The sequence below is a fragment of the Gorilla gorilla genome, chromosome 8 (genome assembly GCF_029281585.2).
Source record: "Gorilla gorilla gorilla isolate KB3781 chromosome 8, NHGRI_mGorGor1-v2.1_pri, whole genome shotgun sequence".
Classification (NCBI taxonomy): Eukaryota; Metazoa; Chordata; class Mammalia; order Primates; family Hominidae; genus Gorilla; species Gorilla gorilla.
In genome coordinates this window covers 72894674-72917682 of record NC_073232.2, presented here as the reverse complement: position 1 = coordinate 72917682, position 23009 = coordinate 72894674, and the positions used below count along the sequence as shown (strand labels likewise).

Genomic DNA, 23009 nt, shown 5'->3' with positions numbered 1-23009 from the left:
TTGATTGAGTCAGCTATTGATACTTGTGTATGCTTCATGAAGTTCTCGTGCTGTGTTTTTCAGCTCCATCAGGTGATTTATGTTCTTCTCTAAACTGGTTATTCTAGTTAGCAATACGTCTAATATTTTTTCAATGTTCTTAGCTTTCTTGCATTGGGATAGAACATGCTCCTTTAGCTTGGAGTAGTTAGTTATTACCTACCTTCTGAAGCCTACTTCTGTCAATTTGTCAAACTCATTCTCCATCCAGTTTTCTTCCCTTGCTGGCAAGGAGTTGTGATCCTTCGGAGGAGAATAGGCATTCTGGTTTTTGGAATTTTCAGCCTTTTGCACTGGTTTCTCCCCATCTTCGTGGATTTCCTTACCTTTGGTGTTTGATGTTGGTGACCTTCAGATGGGGTCTCTGAGTGGATGTCCTTTTTGTTGATGTTGATGTTATTCCTTTCTGTTTGTTAGTTTTCCTTCTAACAGTCAGGCCCCTCTGCTGCAAGTCTGCTGGAGTTTGCTGGAGTTCCACTCCAGACCCTCTTTGCCTGGGTATCACCAGCAGAGGCTGCCGAACAGCAAAGATTTCTGCCTGTTCCTTCCTCTGGAAGCTTTGTCCTAGAGGGTCACCTGCCAGAGGCCAGCTGGAGCTCTCCTGTATGAGGTGTCTGTTGGCCCCTACTGGAAGGTGTCTCCCAGTCAGGAGACACGGGGGTCAGTGACCCATTTGAGAAGGCAGTCTGGCCTTTAGCAGAGCTTGAACGCAGTGCTGGGAGATCTGCTGCTCTCTTCAGAGCCATCAGGAAGCAATCTTTAAGTCTGCTGAAACTGTGCCCACAGCCGCCCCTTCCCCCAGGTGCTCTATCCCAGGGAGATGGGGCTTTTATCTATAAGCCCCTGACTGGGGATGCTGCCTTTTTTGTCAGAGATGCCCTGCCCAGAGAGGAGGAATCTAGAGAGGCAGTCTCAGCCTTGCTGAGCTGTGGTGTGTTCCACCCAGTTCAATCTTCCAGGCAGCTTTGTTTACACTGTGAGGGTAAAACTGCCTACTCAAGCCTCAGCCATGGCAGACGGCCCTCCTCCCACCAGGTTCGAGTATCCCAGGTTGAGCTCAGACTGCTGGGCTGGCAGTGAGAATTTCAAGCCAGTGGATCTTAGCTTGCTGGGCTCCGTGGGGGTAGGACCCGTTGAGCCAGGCCACTGGCTCCTGGCTTCAGCCCCCTTTCCAGGGTAGTGAATGGTTCTGTCTCACGGGCGTTCCAGGCACCACTGGGGTATGAAAAAAAAGCTCCTGCAGCTAGCTTGGTGTCTGCCCAAACGGCTGCCCAGTTTTGTGCTTGAAACCCAGGCCCTGGTGGCATAGGCACCAGAGGGAATCTCCTGGTCTGCAGGTTGTGAAGACTGTGTGAAAAGTGCAGTATCTGGGCCAGAGTGCACCATTCCTCATGGCTCAGTCCCTAATGGTTTCCCTTGGCTAAGAGAGGGAGTTCCCAGACCCGTTGCACTTCCTGGGTGAGACGACACCACATCCTGTTTCAGCTCACCCTCCATGGGCTGCACTGACTGTCCCACTGGTCCCAGTGAGATGACCCAAGTACCTCAGTTGAAAATGCAGAAATCACCCACATTCTGTGTCAATCTCTCTGGGAGCTGCAGACCAGAGCTGTTCCTATTCGGCCATCTTGACACAAATCCCAAAAATAATTTATTGTACATTTTAAAATAATTAAGAGTATAATTTGATTGTAACACAAAGAAAGGATAAGTGCTGTAGGTGATGGATACCCCACTCACTCTGATGTGATTTTACACATTGTAGGCCTATATCAAAATATCTCATGTATATAAATCACATAAATATATATACTCACTATGTATCCATAAAAATTAAAAACAGAAAATAAGAGGAACAAAAGAAAAAGATCTAACCATAAGCTGTCTCCAAGAAACTCATAGTAGATCCAAAGCCAGTAAGCTGAATGTGAAAGGATGAAGAAAGATATTTATGCAAATAATAACCAAAAGAGTGCTGGGTAGCTACACTAATACTAGAAAAACAAACAACAACAACAACAAAAAAAACAGACTTTAAGTAAAAAACTGTCATAAGAGACAAAGAAGGACATTATACAACTGGAAAAGTGTTAATAAAAAAATCAATTGCAAACATACGTGGATCAAAGAAAATAGAACCAAACATATAAAGCAAACACTGACGGATTTAAATGAAGAAATGCAGAGTTCGGTAATAATAGTTGGACACTTCATTGCTCTGCTTTCATTAATGGATAGAATATCCAGACAGAAGATCAGTAAGAAAAGAGAGTATTTGAATAATGGTATAAACCAAGTAGGCCTAAGAGAAGTATGTGGAATACTCTACCTACCAATAGCAAAATATGCATTATTCTCAAGTGCACAAGAAACATTCTACAGGGAAGCCCACAGATTAGGGCACAAAATAAATCTCAGTAAATTTAAAAAGACTGAAATAATAAAAAATATATATATTTTCTGACCATAATAGGATAAAGCTAGAAATCAGTAACAGAAAAAATTTTTTAATGTGGATATTAAAGTTTAATGATCAAATAAGAAAGCACAAAGGAAATTTAAAAATACTTAGAAATGGGTGAAAAAGTAAAGAGACTGTATCACAACTTATGGGATGCAGCCAAGAATATGCCTATAGGGAGATTTATAGCAATAAATGCCTATTTTCAAAAAGAAAGAAATCAATAACTTTACACCTTCAGCAACTAGCAAAGAAGGATCAAACTAAACCCAAAGCTAGCAGAAGGAAGGATATAATACATATTACAGCAAAGATAAGTGAACAGAAAATAGAAAACTACAGAGAACCAAAAAATCCAAAAGCTGATTCCTTAAATAGAACAAAATTCATAAGCTTTTAGCTAGATTGACTAAAGAAAAAAAATTTAAAGGACTAAAATCAGCAATGAAAGTGACATTACAAAAAAAAATGGGTTATAAGAGAATACTATGAACAACTGTACACTAATAAATTAAGTAACTCAATGAAATAGACACATTTCCTAGAAGCACACACATTACTAAAACTGACTCAAGAAGAAATAGAAAATCTCAACATACTTATAACAAGTAAAGAGATATATCAGTAATTTTTTTAAAAACTGCCCAAGGGAAAAAAATCCAGGGTAAGATGGCTTCACTGCTCAATTCTATCAAATTAAAGAAGTAACACTAATCTTCCTCAAACATTTCCAAAAATTAGAAGGGAATACTTCCTAACTAATTCCCATGAGTTTTATAATGCCGGCCAGCATTATCTTGATACCAAAGCCAAAAAAAGACTTCACAGGAAAACAAAATTACAGGCTAATATCCCTTATGAATACAGATGCAAAAAATTATCAATGAAATACTAGCAAACAAAATTTGGCAGCATATTAAAAACATTACATACTATGACCAAGTTGGATCTATCCCAGGAATGCAAGAGTGGTTCAATACAAGAAAATTAATCAGTGTAAGACACCACATCAATAAAACAAATGAATAAACATGTGATCATATCAATGATGCAGAAAAAAATACAAAACCCAATACCATTCAAGGATAATAAAACTCAGAAAACAGAGGAAAGGAAGCAAAGTTCTTCAACATAATAAAGCGCATATATAAAAAACTCACAGGTAACATACTCCATAGTGAAAGACTGAAACATCCCCTCTAAGATCATGAACAGGCAAAGGATAGTGCTTTCACCACTGCAATTCAACACTGTATTAAAAGTTCTAGCCAGAGCAAATAGGCAAGAAAAAGAAATAAAAGACATTCAAATTGAAAGGCAAAAGTAAAAGTACTCTATTTGCAGATAACATTATTTAGCAAATAATCCACAAAAAAACTATGAGCTAACAAATGGTTTCGGCGAAGTTGCAGAGTACAAAATCAACACATAACAATTAGGTTTTTTGTAAAAAAAAAAAAAAATACTCCAACAATGAACCATCCAAAAGGAAATTCAGAAAATAATCCCATTTATGATAGTATCCAGTAGAATAAAATACTTAGTGTTATGGTCTGAATGTTTGTGCCCTTCACAACTTCATATGTTGAAATCTAATATCATTGCAATAGCATGAAGAGGCATGGCCTTTAGGAGGTGATTAGGAAGCTCTGCCTTCCTTCATGAATGAGATAAGTGTCCTTATAACTTAATGGACAAAGTAGTGGCTTCACAACCTGGAGAGACAGGTTCAGATACTGTGCTGCCAATAAGCAGAAATTTTATTTTTGATAAGCTTACATAAAGTAATAATGTTTTTCCAAAAATAAGACTTTGTCAAATGGCCCCTTTTAACTTCTAAAATGTTTTAATACATCAAATCTGATTTGAATGTTTAATATAGCAAGTATGGATTATTCCAGGAAGACGGTGATCTAAGGGATCAAACCAGAGCTGAGGAGACAGGTAGCACTGGCAGGTTTAAGAGATTAGATACAGGCTGGGCGCAGTGGCTCATGCCTGTAATCCCAACACTTTGGGAGGCCAAGGCGGGCAGATCACCTAAGGTTGGGAGTTCGAGACCAGCCTGACCAACATGAAGAAACCCCGTCTCTACTAAAAATACAAAAGTATCCAGTCATGGTGGCACATGCCTCTAATCCCAGCTACTTCAGAGGCTGAGGTAGGAGAATCACTTGAACCCAGAAGGTGGAGGTTGCAGTGAGCTGAGATCATGCCATTGCACTCTGGCCTGGGCACCAAGAGTGAAACTCCATCTCAAAAAAAAAAAAAAAAAAAAAAAAAAGATTGGATGCAAACAGGGAGAAGGAACAAATAAATATTGTGGATAATGATATAGCCTGGTTTCTCACTATTGGAGAAAGAAGTTACAAAGATGGAAAACAGAAAGGCTATGGGGTTAAGATTGAAACTGGGAAATGTCTATGTAAACTCATTGTTTTAAAAACATGTATAGACAGACCAATACAAAAATAAGTGTACACATGTGTATTTCTGTGTGTGTGTATGTACACTTACATACATGTATTTCTTATCTCTGTCAATTGAGAGGGTCTGAGGCAGTGACAGCCTCTAGCAATGAGCACCCAGATCTTGGTTTTTAAATTCCATCCTCCACTAGAAAGAACAATGTCCTTTGGAGAAATGGCTGATGGCAAAGGTAGTGCAGGAAAAGAACAAGATGGGCCAGGCATATCTGTTGTGCCACAGAGTAATTACTCAAAAATTGATGTGGGAAGCAGGCTGAAAATGGAACAGGTAATTCCAAAATTCCATCCCAAACTAAAGCAACAATTAAGCTGGAAAAACAAAAATAACCCTCTCAGCATCAAGCTTTTCAGAATTCTCCAATCTAATTAAAAACCTAGTAAACCCAGAACATTCCTGGCATGGCTTGCTGATGCCTGTGCCAAAGTGGACAGTATGCACTTTGTTTTCAGAGAACTGTGGTTGTGTATTTTGATCTGTCTATGCGGGCTCTCTGAAGAAGTGGCTCACAGGCTTGTCTTTGTTTTGCCTGCCTTGGAACTTTCTCAGGGCTAGTCTTCCAGGAAGTGCTAGTTGAAAGCATTTAAAGGCAATTATCTGGTCTCAGCAGCCAGATGAGAAAAGCAGCAGATGGACTGATAAAACTGGGAGTGGAAAAACTGGGAAGGAAATACATGGGGGCCGGGGTGGGGATAAGGGGTTTGAAAAGCTCCTGCATAAACCAGGGAATTGAGGTCATGTGCAAGGCCAGGGCAATATGCACGCTCACAAAAAACCTGAGAGGAACCTAAGCTTTCAGTCTGGTTGACCTTCAGGCTCAGTGTAAGCAGGAAGTAAAGCTTTACACAGAGATGTAAATGGCCTGGCAAACCATTACAAGAGCGCCCTAAAACAGGGCCAATATGCAAAGACCAGAATAGTTTTTTGTTTTGTTTTGGCTTTGGGCGTTTAAAGAAATCTCTGTCAGATCACAAACTGACCACTAAACTAAGAGAACAGAGGTTTCTGTGACCATGTACAACAAAGAACTTTACAAAAATAGTTTTGAAAAGTCACAAAATAAAGAAACAATGCAAAATAAACAGCAACAACAAATTCTGGGGAAAAGAATCTGATTTCTAGAATTAACACATTTTAATATTCAAAATGTTCAGTTTTCAATAAAAAATTATGAGGAATGCAAAGAAGATAATATGACCCACAGACACACAGAAAAAAGGAATAAAACCTGTCCTCAAAGACACCTTTGTTATTGTTCTTACTAGATAAAGAATTTAAATCAACTGTTCTAAATGTGTGCAAAAAGCTAAATGAAACCAGACAAAGAACTAACAGAAACCAGGTGAGCGATGCCCTGCCAAATATAAAATATTAATATACAGAACAAAATTACATAAATGTAATTAGGAATGCCTGGAGCTGACAAGTACAAAAACTAAATTTTTTTAAAATCAGTCAAAAGATTTAATAAAAGATTGGAGCTCAAAGAGAACAAAGAATCAGCAAAATTGAAGACACTGATGGAGATTACTCATTCTGTGGAGCAGAGAAAAAGAATGGTGAAAAATGGACAGTGCCTAAGAGATCCATGAGACAACATCGAGCATACCAACAAGTTAATAACAAGAGTTGCTGATGAAGAGGAGAAAAGGGAACCAAAAAATATCTGAAGAAATAATGTCTGAAGACCTTCCAAATTGATGAAAGACATGAATCTCTATGCCCAAGACTCTCAAGAAACTATAATTAGGATAAGCTCAAAGAACTTCAAACTGAGAGAAATAATAAATTGTCACAAGACAAAGAATCTCAAAAGTAGCAAGAGATAAGGGACTAACCATGTACAAAGGATCTGAAATAAGATTAACAGCCAGCCTTTTATTAGGAACCATGAAGGCCAGAGGCAGTAGGATAATGGCACCTTTCAAGTGCCAAAAGAAAAAAAAATATATCAAAAATTCTACATTTGGCAAAACTGCCTTTCAAAAATGAAAGAGAAATTAAAACATTCCTAGATCAACAGAATCTGAGAGAATTTATTAGTACTAGATCTGTCCTACAAGAAATGCAAAAGGAAGTCCTTAAGGTTGAAACAAAAGGACATTAGACGGTAACTCCAATTGAAACACACAAAAAATACAAATGGTAAAAGTAACTACTGTAAGTAAATGCAAAAGCCAGTCTTATTGTATTCTTGGCTTTTATATTCTCTCTTTTTTCTATATGATTTAAAAGACAAATACATAAAACAATAATTATAAATCTATGGTAATGTGCACGCTATTTATGAAGGCATAAAATGAGACAATAAGAAGACAAAGGACAGGGACAAAGCTGTATAGGAGGAGAGTTTTTATATAATATTAAGGCTTAGTTAGTATTAATGCAAGCTAGATTGTTATAAATTCAAGATGCTAATTGCAATTCCAAGTATTAACACTAGGTAAATAATGACTACAAAGAAATACAAAAGGAATTAAAATGGCACATTAGAAAAAAAAAACACAAAAGAAGGCATACACAGAAAAACTGAAAACAAAAAAGATGTAATACGTATGGAAAACAAATAGCAAAATGGCATAAGTCCTTTATCAGTTTATCATTTACTCTAAATGTAAATAAACTAAACTCCCAACTAAAAGACAGAAATTGGCAAAATAGGCTGGGCATGGTGGCTCACACCTGTAATCCCAGCACTTTGGGAGGCTGAGGTGGGCGGATCACGAGGTCAGGAGTTTGAGACCAGCCTGACCAATACGGTGAAACCCCGTCTCTACTGAAAAAAAAAAAAAAACAAAAAACAAAAATTAGCCAGGTGTAGTGGTGCGCACCTGTAATCCCAGCTACTCAGGAGGCTGAGGCAGAAGAACTGCTTGAACGCTGGAGGCAGAGGTTGCAGAGAGTCAAGATCGCACCACTGCACTCCAGCCTGGGTGATGCAGTAAGACTCTGTCTCAAAAAATAGAATAAAATAAAATAAATAATAAAAATAAAAATAAATTGGCAAAATAAATACAAATATATGATCCAGGTATATATTGTCTACAAGACACTCTCTTTAGATACAAACACACAACACAATAGGTTGAAATTGAAATGACAGAAGAGGATAGTAACCTAAAGAATGCCAGGGTGGCTATACTGAGACAAAAGAGACTTTAAATCAAAAATTGTTACAAGAGAAAAACACTACATATTGATTAAAAAAAAAAAAAACTCAGTCTACAAAGGAGACATAGTAACAGAAATAGAAATAAATCATCCTGAAGTTTACATAGAATTTCAAGGGATCTCAACTAGCCAAAATAATCTTGAAAACCCATGCATGTATGGTAAAATGATTTTCAACAAAGTTGTCAAGAACAGTCAATAGGGAAAGGACAATTTTTCTAACAAATAGTGTTGGTAAAACTGGATAGCCACATGCAAAACAAAACAAAAACAAAAAAATTAACTCAAAATGAATCAAAGACCTAAATCTAAGAACTAAAGTTTCAAAACTCATGGCAGAACACATAGGAGAATGGATTCGTGTGGCAATGTTTTCTTGGATATAATACCAAAAACCACAGGCAACAGAAATAAAAATAAATTGGACTACATCAAACTTAAAAATTGTGCATCAAAGGACACAGTTAACTGAATGAAAAGACAACCAACACAACAGGAGGAAATATTTGCAATTCATGTATCTGATGAAGAATTAATATAAAAAATATATAAAGAACCCCTACAACTCAAAACAAACAAAATAACCTGATTCGAAGATGGACAAAGGACTTGAACAGACATTTCTCCATTAAAGATATATAAATGGTCAGCAAGCTTATGAAAATATGCTCAACATCACTGATCATTAGGGAAATACAAATCAAAACCACAGTGAAAAATTACCATACACCCATTACAATGGCTGCTATCAAAACAACAAAAGAAAATAACGAGTGTTGGCAAGGATATGGAGAAATCAGAATCCTGTACACTGAGGATGGGACTGTAAAATGGTGCACCTTCTGTAGAAAACAGGTCGGTGTTTCCTCAAGAAATTAAAAATAGAATTACCATAGGTTCCAGCCATACCACTTCTGAGTATATAACCAAAAGAACTGAAAGAAGGATCTCAAAGAATAGTTGTACCCCATGTTCACAGTAGCATTATTCACAACAGTTAAAAGGAGGAAGGAACCCAAATGTCCACTGACAGATGAATGAATAAACAAAACATGGGTACAATGAAATATCATTCAACATCAGAAAGGAGATAAATTCTGACACATGCTACAACACTGAGGAAGCTTGAGGACATTATGCTAGGTGAAATAAGCCAGTCACAATAAGACAAATACTGTATGATTTCACTTATATGAGATATAGCAAAAATAGTGAAACTCATAGAAACAGAAAGTAGGATGGTGGTTGCCAGGGGCAAGGAGGAGGGGAAAATGGGGAGTTATTGTTTAATGGGTAGAGAATTTCAATTTCCCAAGATGAAAAAATTCTGGTGATTAGATGTACAATATGAATATACTTAACACTGCTTCTGAACTGTACATCCAAAAATAGTTAAGATTGCTAAAGCAAAAAACTAACAATAAATAAAGATGCCTGCTTTGGCCACATATATTCAACATTGTACTAAAAATTCCAGCCAGAGCAATTAGGCTAAGTAAATAAATAAATAAACCCAAATTAGAAAGAAAGAAATGAAATAGTTTTGTTTGCAGATGACATGATCTTATATGCAGAAAATACTAAAGAATCCACAAAGAAACTACTAGAAGTAGGAAACAAATTCAGCAAAATTACAAGATATAAGATCAACACTCAAAAATTAGTTGTGTAGTCATTACAATGAGCAGTCAAAAAGCAAATTAACAATTCCACTTACAGTAGCATTTAAACAAAAGAAATTTTAGGCTTGTGGGCTATCACAGTCTCTACTGCAACCAGTCAACTCTGCCCTCGTAGTGTGAAAGTACCCACAGGCTATACATAAATACACGAGTATGGCTGAGTCCCGATAAAACTTTATAGACACTGAAGTCTGAATTTCATATAATTTACAATAGCATTTAAATGAAAAACTATTTAATAAATTTAAGCAAGGATATGCAACACTTGTACACTGAAAACTACAAAATATTAATGAAGGAAAGAAGACCTAGGGAAAAAAAATCTTATGTTCATTGATTATAAGATTTAATATTAAGATAACACTCCCCAAAGTGTTATCACCCACTCTAATACTTACCCAATCCAATACTTATCAAAAACTCAACATACTTTTTTGCAGAAATAGAAAAGCTAACTAAAAATTCCTATGGATTGCAAAGCACCCTGCTGTGGAAAACTGTCGGTTTCACAATAAATTAAATGTAAAATTACCATATCACCCAGCAATTTCACTTGTAGGTATATACCCAAAACAATTGAAAGCATGTATTCAAACAAATATTTGTACATGAATGCTCAAAGGAGCACTCTCCACAACAGCAAAACACAGGATGACCCCCAATGTCCATCAACAGATGAATGGATAAACAAAAGGTGATATATCCATATAATAGAATATTGTTCAGTCATAAAAAGGGACAAAGTACTGATATACAACTACAACATAAATGGGTCTTGAAAACATTATTCTAAGTGAGAGATCAGACACAAATTGTATGATTCCATTCATATTCCATATCCAAAATAGGCAAATCTATAAAGACAGAAAGGAGATTATTGGTTGTTAGGGGCTGGGAGCACAGGGGGGAAAACGGAGCAACTCCTTATTAAGTTACAATACTGCTTATTAAGGGTGCTGTGTTTCCTTTTGGTGTGATGAAAATATTCCAGAAATAAATGGTGGTTATGGTTGTACAACATTGTGAATGTACTAAAGTCACTGAATTCTATACTTTAAAATGGCTTGTGAATTTCATGTGATGTGTGTTTTACCACAATTTTTTTTTTAGGTAGAATCCCTCAAAAGTTATTGCAAATATTCCAGTTCTGCCCAGTCTCTAAGGCTGTCACAAAGCCTGCCACATCCTAACAACCCATGATCACCCTAGCCTACCAGGACTGTTTCTTTAAACAACCATGAGTCCTAATGCTACACAATTCATTGGATTTTTTTTTTTTTTTTTTTTTCCTGAGACGGAGTCTCACTCTGTTGCCCAGGCTGGAGCGCAGTGGCACAATCTCAGCTCACTGCAACCTCCGCCTCCTGGGTTCAAGTGATACTCCTGCCTCAGCCTCCTGACTAGCTGGGATTACAGGCATGCACCACCATGCCCAGCTAATTTTTGTAATTTTAGTAGAGACAGGGTTTCACCATGTTGGTCAGGCTGGTCGCGAACTCCTGACCTCATGATCCACCCGCCTCAGCCTTCCAAAGTGCTGGGATTACAGGCGTGAGCCAATGTGCCCGGCCTATCTGAATTTTTTAATCATATACTTTCTTTTGCTATCTGTTAAGTTTTCCCCTGGACTGCACATGAATTACTCACTTTGTTGTACTACTTTTGTAAGTACCTGCAAGACTGTCATCAGAAGTTTCACAATGTCACCTAATAAAGCCCACCGACAAACTGTTTTATGTTCCAGTTTCACAACTGTAAGATCACTAGATCTGCATTCACCTATATGACATTTTTGTCTTACTCTTCATCAACTCTCTATCAGAAATCAGCAAACATTTTCTGTAAAGAATCACACAGTAAATATTTTACGCTTGTAGGCCATTACAGTCTCTGCTGCAATCAGTCAACTCTGCCTTTGTAGTGTGAAAGTACCAACAGGCAATACATAAATACATGAGTATAGCTGAGTCCCAATAAAACTTCATATACAATGAAGTCTGAATTTCATACAATTTCCAAGCAAAATAATACTCTTGTTTTTTTTCCCTCAGCCACCTAAAAGTATAAAAACCATCCTTCATTTGTGGACCATAAAAAAACAGACATTAGGCTGCATTTGACCCATGAACTATAATGTGACCTCTCCTCTATATTTTCCAGGATGTTATTTCTACTTTCATATGAATGTATAGACATTTTTTAAACCTCAATAATTACTTTTAAGCAAAACTGTGAAAAAATAAACAACTTACCTGGGATGTGATCATCTTCCACTAGTGTTGGCAGAGCAGAGAAAACCGAGAGGGTGTAACTTACAAATAAGAAAAGAACATGAGAAATGTCACTTGCCTAAAAAGGTCCACCTCCCAGCTGGCAAAACATCTCTAAAAGGGAGATACTCACACGTCCATGCATGACTCTGGCATGGTTATGTACTGCTTGGACACATTAGTTTTCAAATGTGAAAACGTTTGGTTTTCTACTGACTTATAAACAACTTATGCTGTACTCTAACAGAGTATGCAAACCAATATATTAAACTAATTAAGCAAGTTAGGAAAAGCCAAAGAATGGAACATAATACTTTCATTAAAACTGATGCTAAACAAAAATACTCAGGTTTTAATCTTTATTATAAACCAGAGAATCCCAACAAGGTTTTGAAAAAAGTGATGTGGTATTTTTCAGCCCAGTTTTTTTTTTTTTTGTTTGATTTTTTGAGACAGAGTCCTGCCCTGTCACCCAGGCTGGAGTGCAATGGCACAGTCTTGGCTCACTGCAACCTCTGCCTCCTGGGTTCAGGTGATTCTCCTGCCTCCGCCTCCCAAGTAGCTGGGACTACAGGTGCGCACCACCACGTCGGGCTAATTTTTTGTATTTTTAGTAAAGACGGGGTTTCACCATGTTGGTCAGGCTGGTCTCGAACTCCTGATCTCGTGATCTGCCGGCCTCAGCCTCCCAAAGTGCTGTGATTACAGGCGTGATCCACTGCGCCCGGCAGAGCCCAGTTTTTTTGGAAGGAAAACGAACTTGCTCTAACTTGGTTTCAGGTTCTCAAAACCATCTTTGGATTTTAAAAAGCAAACGGATTTTTTTCTTACTCTGTTGTCAATGCAGCAAACACCTGCCTGAGTCCTCAAGCGACTCAGTGTCTGTTCTTGACTCTGCCACAACAAAATGTGTCAATGTCAACAGTCACTTAACATGTTAAGCTTGTTTCCTGTCCACCCCACCCCATCCCATCTTTTAAATAAAGCCGAAATAGATAACTTACAGACCTTTCTTGCGGTTGCACCTCTGATTCTGTAAGATCAAGATGGGGGCATCCGTACATCTCTAGTTGTGCTGCAATGTGCCAGCAGCTCAACATCTAGAACGAGCGAGTAACGAATCCAGGCATGGAGGGTGCTGTCCTCCACTTGGCTGCTAAGCTCGGCCCTCCGCATGATGCCTTCACAACTCCCCAAGAAGCGGTGCTATCTGCTCCTTCGGCCTTGCCCTCCTCTGCCGCCACATCTGAATGGGCACAAATCTCTCACCATCACCCAGCCTGTGGGAGTCTGGACAGGACACAAATCGAGCCTCTGCTCCTCCCATCCGTGCTCTAGATCTCTAATGAGGTCTCGGCCCAACTGGTCCGGTGTCCTCCTAGGAGGGTCCCTGCACCCTCACCCCCCCTTTCCCTTCTCACCCCACAACAGAGGTTTTGCTCCAAGACAGCTGGGCCTAAGCCCTTCAGTTCGAATCCTCATCCAAGACTGAAAGCTCCTACATCTTCCTGTCACTTTAGCCACAAGCTGCACCGTCTGGAAATGCCCACTGCTACTAGGGACACAGGCGAGGCGGGATAGTGCCGGAGGACCCGGGGTGCCTCCCTCCACGTGCGCGGCCTCACAGGTCAGTGGAAACAAGAAATCCCCCAATCCACAGCCACGATGACTTCAAAATACTTCCTGAAGGCATCAGGCCATGAAGCTGCGACCTGCGAGGACACAGCAAGCGGGGTGACGCTGAGCAGAGGCTTGGTGTGGAGTCCGCGCCCGCAGGGTCCCTCCCCGCCCCGCGGGTGCTTCCCGCCACCTCGCTCGCCTCTGCGTCGCAGTGACAACGCGGGGATGCCGACCACAGGTGGTTGGAAGGAGACAGCGAGATTCTGAGGGGAAAGAATAGGGAGAGAAGCAGCATCTTTTGGGCAGAAGGCCCGTTTCTGCGCGGTCCTGCCGAGGCCTCCGGGCATCCTTCACCTCAGGGAAGAGAAAATCCAACCTTACTTGTCACAGGCGCGGGACCTGCGTTCCCTTCGGGAGCAGAAGAACCAGGGCAGGATTAGGACGCAGGCCAGGCGGCAAAGCCGCTCCCTCTCTCCCACCTCCAGGCCAAGCGGCACCTCCAGTCCACCCTCGCTCCAGCCCTCCCGTACTCTACCCTCGGCATCCTCTGCCCCGACGCTGGGAGATGCCGGGAGCCCTCCCTACCAGGCTGCACCGGAGAAAAACAAACCTGGAGCCACACCGCGAACATGCGCAGAAAGCCCAAAGCAGCTCCCGCGACCGGGGCCAAAAAGTGCACACTACATTTCCCACAAGTCCTCGCGCCGCTCCCTTAGAAAGTGCACGCTACATTTCCCACAAGCCCTCGCGCCGCTCCCTGAGAAAGTGAAGACTACATTTCCCAGAAGTCCTCGCGCCGCTCCTTTAGAAACGGCCTGAGGTTTCAGCCACCTTGGGTAGTTAGTTCCCAGATGCACCGAGTGCAATACTGCAATTTTATTCGTTAGCTGAAATAAATTATGAGTATTTAAATTACACAGGTTTCTTATGAATTACATCTCCCTGATGATTTGGCTGTCCTCAACACTTCCTCGTTTGGCAGAATTCAGGAGTGGAATTTCTCCAGACACGGTCGGTTCCTGTGGCCCCGCTGCGCCACGGCAGCACCACCTCCACTTGCGCCTGTGGCTCCACTTGCGCCTGTGGCTCCACTTGCGCCTGTGGCTCCACTTGCGCCTGTGGCTCCACTTGCGCCTGTGGCTCCACTTGCGCCTGTGGCTCCACTTGCGCCTGTGGCTCCACTTGCGCCTGTGGCTCCACTTGCGCCTGTGGCTCCACTTGCGCCTGTGGCTCCACTTGCTTGGTTCTGGTCCACTGGACGCTCACCCTGAGAATACACGCTGGACATGAGCATTACCAGCCTGTACACTGTTGTAAAGATAACTCGGAATTGCTCTTCAAATTTTATTTGTTAAACCACGTAACACCATCTTTTATGGCAAACCTGCATTTTCCATTCTTCAGGAGTATGTTGGATCTCTTGATCAAAATAACTTTTTAAAATGTTCACTGACAGAACATTGGAAACAGGACACTGACAGGAGTGGAAAACTAAAAAACATAGGTTCTCACTTATAAGTGGGAGCTAAGCTATGAGTACGCAGAGGCATACAGAGTGATACAATGGACTTTAGAGACTCAGAAGGGGGCTGGTGGGAAGGAGGCCGGAGATTTAAAAAACTACACATGGCCAGGCGCAGTGGTTCATGCCTGTAATCTCAGCACTTTGGGAGGCGGAGGCGGGAGTCAGGAGTTCAAGACAAGCCTAGCCAACATGGTGAAACCACATCTCTACTAAAAATACAAAATTAGTTGGGCGTGGTGGCACACATTTGCAGTCTCAGCTATTTGGGAGGCTGAGGCAGGGGAATTGCTTGAACTCGAGAGGTGGAGGTTGCAGTGAGCCGAAATCGCGTCATTGCACTTGGGCCTGGACAACAAGAGCGAAACTCAGTCTCAAAAAACAAAACAAAACAAAAAACTACACATTAGGTACAGTGTACACTACTCGGGTGACAGGTGCACTAAGATCTCAAAATTCACCATTTTATAATTCATCCATAACCAAAAACCAATTGTACTCCAACAGCTATTGAAGTTTAAGTTAAAAATAAAAAATAAATGTCCACTGACCAAAACAGAAGCATTTTTCTCCATTTCTATTCCTTTTTTTTTTTTTTTTTTTTTTTTTGAGACGGAGTCTCACTCTGTTACCCAGGCTGGAGTGCAGTGGCGCAATCTCAACTCCCTGCAACCTCTGCCTCCTGGGTTCAAGCGAATCTCCTGCCTCAGTCTCCCGAGTACCTGGGACTACAGACGTGCACCACCAAGCCTGGCTAATTTTTTTTTTATTTTTAGTAGAAACGGGGTTTCACCATGTTGGCCAGGATGGTCTCGATCTCTTGACCTCGTGATCCGCCCGCCTCGGCCTCCCAAAGTGCTGGGATTACAGGCATGAGCCACCGCGCCCGGCTTCTATTCCCTTCTTTACCACCACTGATGATAATCCCACTTGTTCCCATGCTGGAAAAGCATTTAGTACCATCCACGTAAAAGAGTCAGTTTATTCAAGGGATGAGATGTATTTCAGAAGACATCATGGCAAGTACAGTAATGATTATCATTTCAAGTCACAATTTATTTTCCTGCTCATGATTTTTTTTCTTTCTTTTTCTTTTTTTTTTTTTTTTTTTTTTGAGGGAGTCTCACTGTCACCCAGGCTGGAGTGCAGTAGCATGATCTTGGCTCACTGCAACATCCGCCTCCTGGGTTCAAGCGATTCTCCTGCCTCAGCGTCCCAAGTAGCTGGTACTACAGGCTTGTACCACCACACCTGGCTAATTTTTGTAATTTCAGTAGAGACAGGGCTTCACTATGTTGGCCAGGCTGGTTTTGAACTCCTGACCTCGTGATCTGCCCACCTTGGCCTCCCAAAGTGCTGGAATTACAGGCATGAGCCACGGCACCCGGCCTAACGTTTTTCCATTTTAAGAACAGTCTTGACACTTGTGAATATTGTGAATATTCCTTTTTTTTTTTTTTTCAGACCGGGTCTCATTCTGTCTCCCAGGCTGGAGTGCAGTGGCATGATCTCGGGTCACTGCAACCTCCGCCTCCAAGATTCAAGTGATTCTCCTGCCTCAGCCTCCCCAGTAGCTGGGATTACAGGCACATGCCACCATGTCTGGCTAATTTTTCATATTTTCAGTAGAGACAAGTTTTCACCATATTGACCAGGCTGGTCTCGAATTCCTGACCTCAAGTGATCCACCCGCCTCAGCCTCCCAAAGTGCTGGGATTACAGGTGTGAGCCACCTCGCCCAGCCTCCATTATTTCTTTAATGGTTCAGGTTCCATTATGCCATGGATTATTTCAGTAACGTTTGCTCTTTCAATTTGTATAATCCTATCCCTAAAGAGATTGAAAACTATGAACATGCCACTCCCAGCCTCCTTGGGACTTGACACATCCTCCTGGGATCATCTCAGAGGGGACTGACTGTGCCGGCACCATGGAGGTGGTGCTGATCTTTCTATGCAGCCTGTTGGCCCACATTGTCCTGGCCGATGCAGTTGAGAGGGAGAAGCAAATTGACCCTTTTCATTATGACTACCAGACCCTAAGGATTAGGGGGTGGGTATGTGCTGTGGTCCTCTTCTCCATTGGGATCCTCCTTATCCTAGGTTGCAGATACAAGTGCAGTTTCAATCAGAAGCCCAGGACCCCAGGACAGGAGGAAGCCCAGGTGGAGAACCTCATCACTGCAAATGCAACAAAGCTCCAGAAAGCAGAGAGCTGAATGAAGTGCAGCCTTCCAGTGGGAAGCCTCTGGAACCTGAAGGCAGCTGCTTGAACTTTTAGATGCAAATGTTGATGCTTAAGAAAACAGCCACTTCAGCAACAAATCTTTCCCCAAGAGAAGCCAATAACTTGTGTGTCCCCCCACGCCCTTCCCTGTCCCTTCTAACACCATTCCTCCACCTGATGATCCAACTAATCTCTTGCCTTACCACTGCAGCCTGCAGGCTCCTCCAACTCCTGTGATGTGTCTGTGTGTGTGTTTGCTGACTGTAGTGTTCATGGCTACTTGTTCATGGTTATTACTGTTGGTGAACTGTGGACTCACTTTCCTGGGCAGAGGCTGAGCCATGCGGCCATCTGCTCCTATCTGCCCCCCATCACCTCTCACTCCTGGGGGTCTGCTTTTTTCCCTGGAGAGTCTAGCTCCTTCCCTTTAGAGCATGGGCAGGAGTCTCCAGTTGTGTTGGGACCTGGGAAGGTTTGCATCACTTTCATCATCTTTATGGAGTCTCTTCACTCCTTTTACAAGAACCTCGCTTCCTTATCCCACTCCAACCTCAGTCTGTTCTGAAGATCAGCAATTAGAGATACAAAGCAAAGCAAGGAGTTTGTGAGCCCAGCATTGCCTTCAGGAGGCTACTAAACCCTTCCATGGTTATTTTTCTCCCTGGGGAAGCCTCAGGGGGCTCCATCTGCCCTGCCCTTCACATAGCACCCAGGGATTCCAGGTCTGGGGCTGCTGCTTTTTTTCTTTTTTTTTCCAGAGTCCCACTCTGTCACCCAAACCAGAATGCAGTGGCATGATCTCAGCTCACTGCAACCTGGGTTCAAGGGATTCTCATGCCTGGGTCTCCCGAGGAGCTGGGATTATAGGCAGGCAGCACCACACTCAGCTAATTTTTGTATTTTTAGTAGAGATGGGGTTTTTCCTGGCCTCAAGCAATCCACCTACCTTGGCCTCTCAAAATTCTGGGATTACAGGTGTCAGCCACCATGCCCAGCCCAGGCCCAGGGCTTCTAATCTGCCCTTGGGGAATGTAGCCCTTACATATCTTATCAGCAATAACCACAGGGGCTCTGGTATCCCACCCACCTCCAACCTTCCTGCTTCTGAGACTTCAACCTACAGCTGAGTTTTTGTGGACACAGGCTTCTGTCCTTGAAGTTGAGTCTCCAGCAGGTGATGACTGAAGGATTCCCATTCTGTTGCTGCCAGCACACTGGAATGGACAGAGGGAGAGTAAGGGGCCTTTGCTTCTCTGCCCATGTCCCCTTGGTCAGCAGAGAACTCCTGCATCCTTTGCGCTGCCTGTCAGTGGTCAGAGAGGTGAGTGAGGTAGGTTAGAGACCCAGTAGGCTCCATGCAGCGCTGCTGCAGAGGGTACAGGAAGAGGTCAAAGGTCATAATGACAGCGGGAGCTCAAACAAGATCCTGCCCTTCCTGTCCTCCATGTGCCTGTGGAAATCAACCAACCGAGCCTCTGTGCCAGACTGCTGTTTTCTGTATCACGATCTGTCTGAACAACAGAAAAAAGGAATAAAATATTTGTTTCCTAGTAAAAAAAAAAACCATGAACAAAAAAGCAAGTAAACTTCAATCAATGGATTATTTTTAAAGTAAACAAAAATGTTGGAATCTTTTCTTGAGAATTAAAATATCATTTCAAGACTTTACATAAACTAACAACTTTCTCAACTGTGTTCGTTACAGGAGCCAATGAGTTTCTAACTACAAAGGAAATGAAGAATATCGAATGCCAAAAAAAATCAAACAATCCTTTAATCACTCAATTCTAATCGTGTAAATGCTGAAGTAAGAGAACAATTTTATGACAGTTACTTCAATGAAAATGCAAAGAACATCAGATGCTATTTGGACCTCATGATGCAGAATGTGGGTCGGACGGCCCACAAGTTGGAATCATTCATGCTGTACTTCAGCTTGGACCAAGCATGTCTGTGCCTTTATGCAAACATCAACCACAATTTGTATTTGTGTTATCGCCACCAAAAGCAGTTCAGAAGCAAAGGGAAAATATCTTCTGCCTTGTGCTTACTTGTATCCATGGCTCTGCTGTAAATAGGTGAGGCATTTAGATCATTGATCATCTCTGTGATCATAGTGAAGCTATTACTTTTGTTGTTGTTGCAGTAGATTTCATCCTGGCTCTTCAAAATTTTATTGCATCTTTGGAATCAGAAAATACTTCTAGCAGTAGTACTTTCAAATTGTCATTTGAGCTGAAAGACTGCTGCTGTTATATAGTGTGGCAGATAGTTACAACTTCCACTGCAATTACTATATCTCAATCTGAATTCTTTTTACTTTTTATTTTTTATTTTTTATTTTTTTTGAGGCAGTCTCGCTCTGTTGCCCAGTTGACACCATCATACAGTGGTGCAATCTCAGCTCACTGCAACCTCCACCTCCCAAGTTCAAGCAATTCTCTTGCCTCAGCCTCCCGAGTAGCTGGAATTACAGGTGCTCGCCACCATGCCACACTAATTTTTTGTAATTTTAGTAGAGACAAGGTTTCACCATGTTGCCTAGGCTCGTCTTGAACTACTGAGCTCAGGCAATCCACCCACCTAGGCCTCCCAAAGTGCAAGGATTACAAGTGTGTGTCACCGCACTCGGCCTTGAATTCTTTTTAATAAAAAAATTTGTTTACCACTTTATATAGTATTAGTTGAGGAAATCATATATCTTCCACGTTTAGCTGTTACTATGTGCTGGTGCCTTTCTCTATTTTTGCATACTGCACAAAAAGCTTCGAAAGGAATCTTTCCTCATTTAATAAATCTCCGCTTTTCAAACAATTCATCGCAAAGTATATGCTTGAATTTTGGTATTTGGCATTCAAATATACACAAATAAAAATAGATAATAGCAACCATCACAAAAATTCAGCCGAGTGAATTTGATAATCTCACAGCTGCCTTAGTGTGTCTGTCATTCATAAGTCTGAACTCAGAACTAACATCAAACAGGGGTTGAACCATTGAAAGCATTAGAAACTTGCAAACTAATAATCAATTGAAGTGGCCAGGCATGGTGGCTCACACCTGTAATCCCAGCACTTTGGAAGGCTGAGGCTGGCGGATCACAAGGTCAGGAGATTGAGACCATCCTGGCCAACACGGTGACACTCTGTACTAAAAAAAGTACAAAAATTAGCTGGACGTGGTGGCATGTGCTTGTAACCCTAGCTACTCCGGAGGCTGAGGCATAAGAATCGCTTGAACCCGAGAGTTAGAGGTTGCAGTGAGCCAAAATTGCGCCACTACACTCCAGCCTGGTGATAGAGTGAGATTCCTTCTCAAAAAAAAAAAAAAGAAAGAAAAAAATCAATTGAAGTAGAGTTGCCTTTGAAGTGGCCTGAGACGGCTATCCTATCCTTGTCTGGTATCTGGGAATGTGAATTTTGGGAAGGTTTGGGAACCTGGATTTCAGAAGGGTTCCCTCCTCCCTCACTGATCAAATGGCTCACTGTACCTAAACAATATGGTTTCTGCGGAACACCTGCTTTTTTTCTGGGAATCTGGAATCTTGATTTGTGCACAATGGACAGTGTCTACATGAGCAGCCCCCCAATAAAAAGCCCAGGCACTGAGTCTCTAAGGAGCTTCTGTGACAACATTTTGCATTTGTTGTCACAGCGTGTTGCTGGAGGAATTCAGCACATCCTATGTGGCTCCACTAGGAGAGGATGCTTGGAAGCTGGTACCACGTTTCCTCTGGACATGGCCCTGTGACCTCTCCCCTTTGCTGACCTTGCTGTAATAAGTTGTAGCCATACCGTGACTATATGCCAAGTCCTGTCAGTCCTCCTAGCAATTTCTTTAGCCCAGAAGTGTTCTTGGGAATCCCCAATACAGTTGGCATCAGAAGCAATTTTTTTTTACTTCTGACTCTATCACCCAGGCTGGAGTGCAGTGGCAAAATCATAGCTCACTGCAGCCTTGAGCTCCTGGGCACAAGTGATCCTCCTGCCTCAGCTGGGACTACAGGTATGTATCCTCCTGAATAGCTGGGACTACAAGCACGTGCCAACATCCCAGGCTCTTTTTTTTTTTTTCTGTAAAGATGGGGTCCTGCTATGTTGCCCAGGTTTATCTTGAGCTCCTGGCCTTAAGTGATCCTCCTGCCTCAGCCTCTCTAAGTGCTGAGATTACAGGTGTGAGTCATTGCACCTGGCCCAGAAGTGGAATTTGCTAGAACAACCCTGATTCACTAAGATTTGGCTCCATCACTGTTTGGGAAAAGGAAGAATGAAGGGGAATGGTGATAAGCGTTTGATAACTGGGTGTCTATCGAGCCCTCCATGGTTTGAGAGCAGCAGCTGAACTGCCATCTGCTGTTAGAAGCCACAGTGACCTTTGGGGTTAGAAATGGATCCAACCCTGGCTTCTTTGAGCTGTGCTGGATGAAGTGAGGGGGAAAGTATACATCTGGGGATTGGCTTTGTTTTTTATTCTCTTCTCCAGGTGGGAGGGGAAAAAAAACAACAGTGACAAATTATAAAAGTGAGTGTTAGGTGGCCCCAAAAATGTTAGAAGTTCTCAGGGCTGGAGCAAAGCTGGGGTGGGAGGGTGGGGAGGGCGCCAAGACTCCATCCAGCCTCTTCTTCAGCCCCGCTGCTGCCCTGTTACAAGAGCTGCCTCCTTCTTCACCACCCCCTGTACCCTCCCCCATCTGCTTTCCAACCTGAATCTTTCCCACAGCAGTAATGCTAACCTAACTGCAAATGCTGGGTTTACTGCTATGGATTTAGTTTGCAATAGAAAAAAAAATTTAATGGCTTTGTGTTTTGTGGCTATTACATCTAGATGTATTAATATGATAAAATTGATATAAAATGTTAAATGCTTTCAATTTCATAAATTCTAGAGGGAACACACTTATCAGGAAAAGCTGCAGAGGAAAGTGAATGTGACACAACTTCCTTGCTTTTTGCAGCTAGTGGGCAGCTTGGAATTTAAATTCTCAATACTGGAAACAGAACAAGTCCCCAAAATTAACAATTTTTGCTACAGTTTTTGTCTATTGGAGCCACTGGAAAAAAGGAGACAATATGAAGAGAGGCAATCTTGAGCTAGAGATACGCTTTGGAATTTACAAGGCAGTTTTTCATCTCTCTAATGAGCTCTTGTAAGATCATATAGCTGACCCTCAGAAGCTGATGATTTTCTGGCCCCATGTGTATAGTTTTGAGTTGCTCAGCTTGGACTCTAAGGTGAATAATGTAAAAAGAGCCCAACAAAGCCTTGCTTGTCACTTGGCTAAGAACACAGCTGTCTGGCCCTGCAGCATCTCAGTCTCCAGTTACTGGAAGAACATATATTAGATGTTGGGGAAACTATAAGGCTACAGGATGATGCTGCATGTTGGCAGGGAGAATTGTTCAAGGTAGAAACTGTGGGGAACAAAGAAAGAGATTCTCATCTGTGTAGCTGCTGCTACATGCTAATTTGGGAGTAAGAAAACTGTTAAGGAATAAAAAAGCCAAGACCTCTGTCTTCACAGGGCTTTCAGG

The 23009-nt window shown here is 41.8% G+C and overlaps 2 protein-coding genes across 2 annotated transcripts in view; one reads left to right on the top strand and one right to left on the bottom strand.

Moving 5' to 3' along the window:
* The window catches only part of ZNF37A (zinc finger protein 37A), a 39414-nt gene extending 25086 nt beyond the window's left edge, over positions 1-14328 (bottom strand). Inside the window, 4 exon segments of the mRNA XM_063710140.1 lie at positions 12093-12113; positions 13115-13993; positions 14112-14138; positions 14266-14328. Of these exon segments, the coding sequence (XP_063566210.1) occupies positions 12093-12113; positions 13115-13210 (117 nt within the window). The 5' untranslated portion in view covers positions 13211-13993; positions 14112-14138; positions 14266-14328.
* Positions 14329-17182: 2854 nt separating this feature from the next.
* Positions 17183-17470, top strand: LOC101139613 (FXYD domain-containing ion transport regulator 6-like). The gene has a single exon (XM_055353936.2). The coding sequence runs from the start codon at positions 17183-17185 to the stop codon at positions 17468-17470; it is 288 nt and encodes a 95-aa protein (XP_055209911.2).
* Positions 17471-23009: the final 5539 nt, after the last annotated feature.

What these genes read in the sequence shown, in the direction of transcription:
- LOC101139613 (XM_055353936.2), top strand. Translation starts at nt 17,183, where the DNA reads ATGGAGGTGGTGCTGATCTTTCTATGCAGCCTGTTGGCCCACATTGTC.